The sequence below is a fragment of the Spinacia oleracea genome, chromosome 3 (assembly GCF_020520425.1).
Source record: "Spinacia oleracea cultivar Varoflay chromosome 3, BTI_SOV_V1, whole genome shotgun sequence".
Lineage (NCBI taxonomy): Eukaryota > Viridiplantae > Streptophyta > Magnoliopsida > Caryophyllales > Amaranthaceae > Spinacia > Spinacia oleracea.
Genome location: NC_079489.1, coordinates 101,015,182 through 101,026,925, shown reverse-complemented (window position 1 = coordinate 101,026,925; position 11,744 = coordinate 101,015,182). Strand labels below are relative to the sequence as shown.

Here is an 11,744-nt window from a genome sequence, read left to right as displayed (position 1 = left end):
AATAGGTTAGGAAGAAGAGAATTATACCAAACCGGCCTATAGCATGGTACGATCACGAATTAGTGTGACCGGGCGCAAAAGGGAACAAAAAGTATGGAGTTTGGTACGCAGGAACACATCAACGATGTTGTTGTTGTTGTTCGTGTTGTGCGGGAGCGCGGGGAACGCGAGCAAGGCAGCATCGAGCAAAGGGGACGCGTTTGTGCGGGGCGTAGAGGGACGCGGGCCAGCGACGAGGGGAGACGAGCAGCGATGGCTGGGCGTCGAGAGGAGAGACGAGCAAGGGTGTGCTCGGAGCTGGGCAGTGACACAAGGGAACAAAGAAAAGAGAGGAGAGAAAATAAAAGTGAAATACTGCTGTAGGATTTCAAAAGAGCCATAACTCCTAATCTATAACTTGAAGTCAATCGATTCTTGAGGCAAAGTTCAAGAACTTTTTGAGATCTACAACTTTGAAGAAGAAACTTTTGTCTGAAAACGAACGGAAGTAGGACAAAAAGGGCCAAAAATAAGTTCGGCGAAAGAAAAAGAGATTTAGGGTTAGGGTTTTACTTTTGGGTTTAATGACTAATGGTGAGGGATTTTGAGGGTGATCACCTATATTTATAGGCTTAGGAAACTCCAATATTTTCGAGCTTCATTAAACATAAGATGGGCTTGCTTAATTTGTTTGGATTTGTACTTGGAATTGGATTGGGCTAGATTAATTTAAAATCGTTTTACTTTTGAAACCCAATTAAATTCCCAACTTGAAATTTAAATTCATTTCATAATTAATTAAAATAATAAATACTCTTAATTAATAAAATACATTTAAATAACTATTTAAATGTAATTTTAATTCTTAAAATAATAAAAATGATTTATAAATATAATAAATATATTTATAAGCTCGACTTTGTGAGAAATGACCTTATATAAACTCAACTTTGTGAGAAATGACCTTATATAAGGAAAGTGGCAATTCAGAACCTTAAACAACTTTTTGAAACATGAAACAATAATAATCAATCAGATAATACTACTTAGGCCGATAAGTTCTCTCAAATCGAAGTATTTCTTTAAACAACAAACTAGCAGACTCTCGCAATTTACTAGTATATATATATGTTCTATCAAATGGTTACAAGTCTAAAGATATCAGATTTATACCTCAAAACTGACAAGCAATCAAAACAAACTATAGGAAGTAGCAAAAACCAACAATCAATGAAAACTCATAAACAACCCCTTAATTAATGCATTCTTGGATCCCCTACCCATGAATTCATCTACTCACACATAATTAAATAAACCAAAGCAATAATCTTAATTGAATGCATAATGGATAATAAAGGAATTGAAAAGAAAAGAAATATGCCAACGATGAACGGAAAGTAATACTTGATTGAATAAAAGTTGAGAGAACAGTAGTTGAAAGCTTAAAGTTCTTGAAAATAAAACTAAGGAATGCAAGTGTTTCTTGTGCCTTTACTTAAGGCATTTATAGGCAACACTAATAAAAAACAAAATAATAATAAAAGAAATTGGAAAACAACAGAAAGTCATCTCATCGCGGCCGATGGTTTGGGAAAGTCTGCCCGATCAGGCCCGCAGCAATTTCAGAAATTAATCTTTAAACAACATCAGGTCTTCAGCACCGCCCAATCGGGCGACATGTATTATCATCCGATTTTGGACCTTTGGACCTTTGCAGTCTACGTCCAACTCTTTGGGCTTCGTGAAAGCTCCTAAAGTGCCTTAAAGTTGACTCTAATATGCTCCATAATCCACAAAGTTCCCCAAGTGGTCTAAGATGCCAGAAAATACGTGATTAATGACACATTAGTTCTAAAAAATGGCCATGAATCGCGCATTTGAAATCAATAATCAATGAGGTATGAGGGTAAAAACTCTGTATGAAATAGACACATTACCTACAAACGGTGAGTTACTAAAATTGGGTAGTTTTTTTACAAGGCTAAAATTGTCATTTCATATATTAAATGGTTGAAACGTCGAATAAAAACTCTCTATTATTATACGTAGGTAAAAAGCCAATGTACCATTTCATTAATATACATAGGTATAAAGTCAATATACTGTTTCATTACTATACATAGGTATAAAATCATGACCCAAATATACATGTCACAAATATCTTACTCCGTATAAAAAATCAACTGATGAAAATGAAAAAAACAGAATAGAAGACCCCAGTAGAATGGTTTGTTCTTGTTGCTGATCCTTTCTTCGCCAAAAATAGATGAGATAACTCCCAAGTACAACATACTTGTATAATATTACTACATAATGCTGACATCTCTTTATTTTTGTACCGCGTCCCATTTATTTATGCGCCTGTAAACAAAAAATTTCACAAGAAGAAAGTTACAAAGAAATAATGGCTTGTGTCGTAATGAAAATTTGTTTTTGTGTTGTTTTGGTTAAAGCAGAAGCTCCACAGGCACAGCTAGTTCCATTACATTACTTATAAGTTGACAGTGCCCATCACTCCAATTACTCGAGTAGACAAGTACCAGAATCCTTGAATAAAAATAACAAGGATTTCAACTAGCCACGCGGACGCTGCATGCATGAGTTACACGATTGGGAGTTCAATTTTTGAGCTGAAAGCACATAATGAACTTGGTCCAGAAACCAGTGATTTCATTGTCTAATGGGAGTTCTGTTGGTTCCTTGAAATGTGCATTCTCACTAAGCTCTTCAAATGCAGCGACCAAATTTCCAAGCCTTGCAACAAACTCCACTAAAAGAGAAGCAAAAGTTGCTAATGACAAAGAGCTTGCGCTTTCATATGTTTGTGCTTCTTTTTCATTAATGGTGAAGTCAGGAAGAATTGAAAGACGTGAAGGCCACTGAGTCCTACCAGCCATGCTGTCAGTAGAAAACATCCCTTGCATTGAAGTTCCAGCACCAATCATTGAAATTCTTGAACCTGTCATATCAATAGATGAATGCATATGTTCAGGATCCATGCTAAGTACACTAAGTGAGTTTATCACAAGCTGACTGCCTCCACAATCTTTCATTTGGGCAACATGCTCCGGATCTTCAAATTCCTTGGGTCTTTTTCCTTCTTCCCATCTCTCAAAATTTACCAGCAGATATGACTTTTCATCTATCCTAATCTGCAGCTCTTCTGCTGCTGCATGTACTTCTGCTAGTATATCTTCTTCCATTAATTTCTCCATTTTCTCAACTTTGCTCCCAAGATCACGCAATATTTTCGCCCCAGCATTACCAACCCTGCGAAGTTCATTGGTCAAAACCTGTCTCTTCTCTGCTGATGCCTACGCACATTAACATCGTAATTCAGTCAAACAATTTCTTTTATCATAAAACAGGAGACAGAAGAATCTAAATCCAATTTATACTTTTTTTATAATCATCTTAAAGCTTGATTACAGAAATAACAGTGGAAAGGAGAAACAGTGACACACACACACACCTGTATTTCTGAAAGAATGCATCCATGCATTGCCATGACCATGAAAGCGCAATGTCTCAGAGCGCCACTGAGTTTAACATAGTTTTTCCATGGGTAATTAAATGATTTGTAAGGTCCATGTGGAGGCTCCCAAGTGGCAAAGTCCAACTGAAACAAAATACTTTGTGATTCATAACAAACATTATGACTGGAACAGAAGTATAAGATGAAAGCTCTACAAAAGCAAAATACCAAAGTTTCCTCTTGACTTGTAGACTGGAGAGCTGCTCTGTAACCACCATATAGGGGATCATCATAAGCTTGGTATGTAAGAATTTTTGAAGGGATTTTCTCATATGCCACACACTGCAAGTACCCATCAACACAGCCTACAAAATAAATAGTATCGTATTTTAGGAGCATGTTAAATCACTGGAACTAATCAAGAAGCTGATCAACCCAAATAATAAAAACACAGCGCGTAAAGTCTGGTCCAACCTTCCAGTGAAGTAGCAACACCTTTGAAATTCTTTACAACCAGTTTGTGAAGATCCTCACCAGCCCAGATAGGGTAAATACAGATGTTGACAATAGAAGCAATGCCAGCCCCAATTGCAATAAGTATTAACCGATAAGATGCAGTCTGAACAAAATTTGATGTTTTATTTCCAGTCACCAATACTAAGCAATAAGTCAACAGGAACACCCTGAACCCATACTCGTACGGTTTCATCTTGGAGTATAATTTGACATAAGTCACAAAGAATCCTGAACATCAAAAGAGTACAACAGCCAGCTTAGGATAAATATTATCATAACAAAAGGAAACAACATTCAGCTTCTGATAAAACTTCATTTATATAAAATTAAAGCTAAAATGCTGACCTCCAATGAAAAGACTAGCTACAATAAACGCTTCTTTGAACTCTCCAGCATGAACTGCTACTTCTGCTATCCCTAAAGCCAATGCTCCAGCAGAAAGAGTACCAATAGCGCGATTAAAACCTTTACTGAGAGATGCTCCTATGGAAGAAAAGGAAAGAGAATAAGAAGAAGAAGAAGAAACAAATTGTCATATAGAGTGACAAGATGTGAGTACATTATAAAAACTATATAATGAACCCTGCTTCATATTAACAAACTTAAGCACTAAAGTGCAATCTTAGACTATGACATTACTCAATTACATACCATTTATCCTTTAGAAGAGAGATGTAACAAAGCAACTGAGTTCATTAGACCGAAATAGGCATCCATAGTACCGACTACCGAGTACAATCTAAACGGAAAATCTTAGCATCTTAAACATTTGATGGAACAGAGACCAGATTAAGAGAACTATATGGGGAGAAATCCAATGGAGACCTTATAGAAGGATCTCCTCGTTATGTGTTTTGCAAGACAAAACCATACAACAGAGCCATAAACAAGTGCATATGCTACAGAGTCACAAACAACTAAGAACTATTAAACAAGGATAGCCAATTAAGCTGATCTAGAGCATCGCTCCACTCTTTTATGCAAGAGCCAATCTGATGCAACAGAAGAACAATGCTCCTCACAAGACACTGAGTGATCGATGCTCATGCATATACGACAGAGGCATACATAATTAATCTCTTCCTCGAAATAGCCAGTAGCTCAGCTGAAATAGAAAACAGAGCAGCCACTATTGCCTTTACACGGTTAACATTCAGAAAAACCCTTGCCAAACATAAAAACAGTATTCCAATATTTGAATCCATGTTAGGCTCAGGAATTCATATCAGACACAGCTACATGTCCAAGTGTTGTACAAGGATATTTCTGCATTTTTGGTCCAAATCAAGTGTTGAATTGCGCATACCAATGTCAAAGCATTGAGGATCAGACACGAGAACTTGAGGTAAAATAATATGTTTGAGTAACAGAGAATAGAAGAAATATAAATGATTTCATATTATCACAACGCTTCAAACAAAAAATAATTAATCCACCACATGTTACTGAAGCCGGAAGATATTCAATGATCTGTCTTTTTTTTTCTAGGTAAACCTAAAGTTGAAAGTAAAATATCATCACACAACTGATTGACAAAACAATACAAGCTCTCATACCATCAACTAAAATAGTAGGAATCAATGCATTACACAAGCCTTGTTCTTGAGGCAAGTTATTGGCAACATATACATTTTTACAATTTTGAGGAGCGAGTGAGGAGCACATCAGCAAAAGTTCACGACATGTTTGATCAAATATTGGTTGAAGTTTGTTTTCTAAACATAATTATCAAAGTTTGTTCCATCACAAAATGGAGAAGTATGAACAAAATTTCCAAAGCTTATTTCATAAAGACATAAACAAGTAGAGTTCGAACATCAGGGTGATTAAGGGTGCGCATTTCATTCATCTGATTTTCACTTATTTTTTTCCGAACTTATTTGAACTTATCAAATCTTATTTTAGTTATAAATTGTACTTGAGCAACCTTTTTTTTCCTCAACTTATCTTATCTTAACTTAATGAACTTGTCTATAGTTAATTTTTCCGGAAATAAGTTGAACAGAACATAGGTTAACTCTTTTAGTCCTTTATATTACTAAGAGGCTTACTTAATTTAACGTTGTACAAAAATTGAAAAATATATACTCCTCAGCACCAACCTCGTAAATTTCTCCACCTAATTTAAAGGAATTGGTGGGTAAAGCTTTAACTGAATCCTTTAAACAGATTTCTGAATTTTTTTCTCCTCCAAATTTAACATTTCATTCATCAAAAATATAATTCCTCTAAAGCAATTTCCACAATAACCCTTTTTCAATCCATTATAAAGATACCTTCTTGATAAATTGGTCTTAGAGTTGGCTAAATTTGTCAGCAAGCTCACTTCACTTTTTTTTTATCTTTTGACAGAAGATATTTCACTAATAATCCAAGCAGATACTTCACTTTTAACCGAGCATGGATACTCAAATCTAAAACTTTGGCCTGGTTCAAGCCCGGTTAAATCTAGAGGAACATCAGAACTCCAAAATTTTAGCTCAACTCAACTTTTTTTCATCCCTAACCTACACGAGTAACCAATAGTGCTTTACCAATTTTCCTTTCTTTAATTTTGAATTTATTGAATTCATAATGGGGAACTAATGGGCAATCTATAACTAGTCTTTAAAAAAGAAAACCATAGACCATTAGATGACACGTGTCACCCATCTTTCAAATATCATTAGATAACACGTGTCACCCCATATTTCCTCCATAATTTTCTTTTTTCATTTTGTTATACGAAATATTTTACAGCTTCAACACCTCATCCCCTTCATCTTCCCCATTCAACATCAATTCACCATTTAGTTCATATATTCATTCAACCTCTTCCACTCCAGCTCCATCTTTAACACTCAATATTAATTCACCATCTAATCTATATGTTTTTTAATTTAAATTTAACTCATATATAAATCATATATTCCCATTAATCAAAATCACAAACCTTCAATAAAATTAACATTTTAAAAGATGGTTTAATAACCACTAGAACGGGCTCAAAAGCTAGTTATACTTGTAGTAGACAGGTTTTGAGCCAAAGTCCGAGTACTAACTTCCAAGACCTTAGAGCAATGAGCATTGATAATGAGCACTCTAAACTAAGATGTCATTATCATATCACGATTCCGAACCGGCAAATAATACTTCCTTCGTTTTGTTTTAGTTGCAACATTTACGGTTCAACCTAATTTTTGCAATATAACTAGACAATAATAATTTTATTTATGCCCCCATTTTAAGATATAATTGGGGGAATAGGTGAGTTATAAATATGGATGAAGGTTGTTTGGTAGAGTCAAGTGGGTAAATTTTCCAAAAATAAAAATATTACAACTGAAAATAAACATCCCGAAATAGAAATGTTGGTACCAATAGAGAACGGATGAAGTATTGCATTGATATTCTAAACTAACGCACATTATTGCATTCACATATCTATATTGGAGTAGTATTATTTAAACGTGGTCATTTATGGGAAACGCGGACGTCGTTTAACAATACAATTATTTTTTGCACCTGTTATCTTCTCATCTTCTAACTTGTTTTTTTTTTTTTTTTTTTTGAAGGGTTGCATTTATACTTTTTAAGGTTTCATTAACTCTGACTTTCCAAGTCACTAGAATCTCTTTTATTTGATTTTGTAAATTTTGTTCTTCAAAAGTAAATTTACAAATTAAGAAATACTCCCCAAATTTAAACCCGTGGATAGCACGGGCCACAACAGCTACTAGCCTACTATGTAGTTAGTACTAGACCATTAGGAGACAGTAAAATTACACAGAACAACATACCACTTACTTCCCCGGTTTACTTACCTCCGTTCAAACTTCTTAACTTTGTTAATGCACCATGTTAGTAAAGTATTTAGTGAGATAAACATACAATAACCCATGCAAATGTTTTTTTAATGACATATTCAAAATTTAAAATTGGAATAGAAAGAGAGAGTGTATAAGGCAAAAAAAATATTGGGGATCATACCTACGCTATATTCGAAACAGACAACGACAGTTAAAATCGCCCAAATTGCATACTGGCTAATAGCCTTAAGAGGGCCCGTCAAAAAGATGAGCAAAGAAACCACAACCAAACACAATCCCATTTTCGCCGAAAAGAACACTTTCCTAGGGTCTGATCGCCCCATTTCGTACAAATTGACCCCAAAATCTCTCAACCCATTGACACACCCCAAGACTCCATCACAAATCCACCGATAACACCCAACCTTGACCCGACTACAAATTGATCGGAAACAACCACATCGAACACCATCATTGAAATCAACATCGCCGTCGGAACCCGAAAACCCGAATTCGGAGTAGCCTTTACGAGATAGCAATCTCTCCTTACTCCTCTCGACGAAACTCTGCCTCAATGATCCGAATTTTGCCGCCATTGATTAGAAGAGAATGAATGGAGCTAGAAAGTCCACTGAAGAGCCGTGATTAGGGAATTGAATATAAAGAAGAAAATTGAGAGAATCAATTGGAGATTGAGCATGACGAAAGGGCAGATGTTTGGTTGAAGGAAGATTATTAGAATGAACTACTGTTCAAATTTTAATTAGAATTAAAATAATAAATAAAATATGAAGGGGTCGTGAAGAAGACGTGGAAAAAAGGGCGTGGAGTGTGTGAGAGGGCAAGGAAGAAGGAGAAGGTGATGTGATGGGAGAGTTGAGAGTTGAGAGTTGAGAGTTGAGAGAATTGAGAGTTGAGAGTTGAGAGGAGGATTGAGGAAGGAGGAAGGAGGAAGGAGGGAGATTCAAAGCTTTACTGGAATTATTAACAATTGATTAAAGAGAAAGATTGAATCAGATCTCAATCATCTAAGATTCTAGTCATCCCCCACCTTGATCATACACTACTACTCCCAAATCGAGGGAGGCTACATCGCTGTTACCAGCGGCTTTTTTTTGCTCATACCCAGGGGCAAAATCGTCTTTTCACTTAATAAGTTGAAAAGTCAAACAAAGTACTAAGTATCGGAAATAAATGATAGTATTCAATATAACAATGACAGTATTCAATACAATAATGACAATCTTTATACAAACAATGACATAGTATATGTAATACGTTTATCCAGTCATTTAAGTGGTCCATTTACTATTTTTGTTTCATTTCGTTTTCATCTTTTTGGATGATTATGACAGAGATTATATGTAACACGTTTATCCAGTCATTTAAGTTGTCCCTTTACTATTTTTGTTTCATTTCGTTTTCTTCTTTTTGGTTGATTATGACAAATTTTAATACAACAATGACAGTATATACACAATAATGATAGTATTTATCTAACCTTTGACAGTATATAGCAAGTTCGCAACAATTTTACTATTTATTTAAGGGGTGGGCCATCATTGCAATTTATTTTCTTTTCACTTTTTTTTTTTGGTGAGTATGGGGCAGATACATCGCTGGTTACCAGCGATGTAGCCTCCCTCCTCCCAAATCCATGGGTAGGGACTTGAGAGTTGAAACATTCGGGAAGTCAGGCTGTCAAATCGGAGTTACCGTCTACTTTCGGCTCTGATTTGCGAATATTTTATGTCATTTTTGTTAAGATGGTCTAATCTGAATGTTTTTTAACCTTTTGTTTTTTAACCTTTTGTTTTTTAACTTTTTGTTTTTAGTATGGTCTGAAGTTTACTACTCTGGTCTATATTTTAAAAAAGTGATTAATAAGCAATAAAAGCAAGGTTAGAAAAACAAATGATAAGACAAATGTGTCTACTTTCTTCATTCCTCTTTATAGCATGCCTTACATACTCGGTGTACAATAAGTGTCTTGTACATCAAATAACTTTTAATAGATTTTATTAAATTTTTTTAATAAATAATGAATAGAAATTAAAAATTGATAATGATAAATAATAAATAATAAATAATAAATGATAAATTATGTGATAACCAATAAACAATTAATAATTATATAATAACAAACTATTATTTGTAAATTACAATAAATAATAATAATAATAATAATAATAATAATAATAATAATAAATTATTATGTATTCCCGGCAACTGCGATAATTTTGTTTGTCTGTTAGATTAAGAAAGACCAGCAATTAGAACGGACTAATAGATAACCAATGATCTCTTAAGAGAGAGAGGTGCTATAGAGGGACGCGTTCCCTGAATCAGTTGTGGGATTTGGGAAAGTTGCTCGGTTGTCTGACAGACACATATTTTGGGAGCTGGATAAGGATGCGGTTGCGTTGCTGAAGCAGATTCAGAAGTTTTTTAGGACGCAGGACATTGGGGCTCGGGCTGTTGCTTATATTTTCACCAGGACAGGCTTTGTGATAGCCAGAGGAGTGGGGCCCAGATTGTATCTCGGCTTCCCACTAATTATTTGTAAAATATTTGACTTTGTTAGCATTTGATTATAATAATAATTATTATTATTATTACTATAATAATAATAATAATAATAATAATAATAATAATAATAATAATAATAATAATAAAGAAATACATAAGTAGATGAATAAATAGCTAAATAAATACTCAATCTAGGTAAATTATGATTCTCTCAATTTCAGAAATAACATATTCATTAAGGTAAACTTCAACAAAGAACATACCAAAATAGGTAAAGAACTTCAACCACAAATCATGCACTAAAAACTCAAAAAATTGTAAAGAAATCAACAAAGGAAATCAATAAAGAAATTAAGCATGTAAACAACTAAAATTACTTAAATTGAAAGAAGGGATCTTGCTCCTAAAAGTGCAGAATTCAAAAGACAAATTAAAGCAATTAAAGAGTTAAAATAAAAAGCAATAAAGTGGTGAGAGTGTGAAACCTAAGAGGAAAAAAATGACAGAAAATAATGAATAATACACACTCCACATATGTGGGAATATATGCCCAAGAAGTGGGGTGGTCATCATGCTTCGCACAGTCTTCATCAGAATTGCACGACCTGTGTAAGGGATCGTGCAAAATAATAGGTTGGGGATGAGTATCAGTGCTGCACGGTCCGATATCAAATGTGCACGACCCATATGTAGGGGAAAACAGTTAAATACATATTAACGCGGCGGAATAATCCCCAAAGGCAGGAAGCATGTATAAAGTACAGATTAAGCAGACTTACGTTTGTAGCGTATTTTCCCTAGTTCAACGAATCACGAACACGAACAAGAACTCCAAATGTTGATCCTCTACTTGGTTCACCGACACGTTCAGATCCGTCTTGAGATTCGTAACTTAGACGTCACTCAAGATATTTTAGCTTTTAGGGAAGAACAGTTTGAACGGAGGCAAAAAGAGAATAGGGTTTCTCTTTTTGATTTAGGTTAAAACTGATGTACGTAAATTAGTTGTGTGTGTTGTATGGAAAAAGATAAGGAGAGGTGAGGTGTTATAACCCTAAGGTTATAACATCACCAGCCAAGGTACAAGGCCTCAACCGACCAGATCAACACACAAAGCCCACGAGCAGCGCGCACAAAGCAACACAGCCATGGGTCTTGGGCCTCGCTGCTTGCTTGCTGCCAGTGCTGTTGTCCGCGCGCGCCAAACCGCATCATGCGGGTCTTGCTCCCGCGCTAGTGAGCTGCTGGCTCGTTGGGTCTTGCGCGCTTGGCTCGATGGGCCGATAATCTTTCCTTGCTCGTATCCGCGACCAATGCCTTACGGCTATTGTTTATCGTATAGGACTTGACGAATTACCATCGCACGATAATATTATTCGTTTCGCCTAGCTTACAAATATTCGCGATACGATATACGATTCCTATCCAACGTCATATCGTACATTTATGTTTTTCCG

General features: G+C 35.3%; 1 protein-coding gene across 1 annotated transcript; it reads right to left on the bottom strand.

Annotated features, from left to right (window-relative positions):
• Positions 1-2,029: 2,029 nt before the first annotated feature.
• LOC110794161 (aluminum-activated malate transporter 4) lies at positions 2,030-8,990 on the bottom strand. Its single transcript, XM_021999105.2, has 6 exons — positions 7,940-8,990; positions 4,316-4,453; positions 3,929-4,198; positions 3,683-3,819; positions 3,452-3,598; positions 2,030-3,293 (listed from the first exon to the last, which is right to left on the bottom strand). Exons 1-6 carry the CDS (start codon positions 8,352-8,354, stop codon positions 2,598-2,600), a joined length of 1,803 nt encoding a protein of 600 aa, XP_021854797.1. The 5' UTR covers positions 8,355-8,990; the 3' UTR covers positions 2,030-2,597.
• Between the last annotated feature and the right edge of the window lie 2,754 nt (positions 8,991-11,744).

What these genes read in the sequence shown, in the direction of transcription:
- LOC110794161 (XM_021999105.2), bottom strand. Translation starts at nt 8,354, where the DNA reads ATGGCGGCAAAATTCGGATCATTGAGGCAGAGTTTCGTCGAGAGGAGT. An exon ending in TGTTGCTACTTCACTGGAAG is followed by an intron (nt 3,820 to 3,928) that starts GTTGGACCAGAC and finishes TTTATTTTGTAG; the next exon opens with GCTGTGTTGATGGGTACTTG. An exon ending in CAAGTCAAGAGGAAACTTTG is followed by an intron (nt 3,599 to 3,682) that starts GTATTTTGCTTT and finishes ATTTTGTTTCAG; the next exon opens with TTGGACTTTGCCACTTGGGA.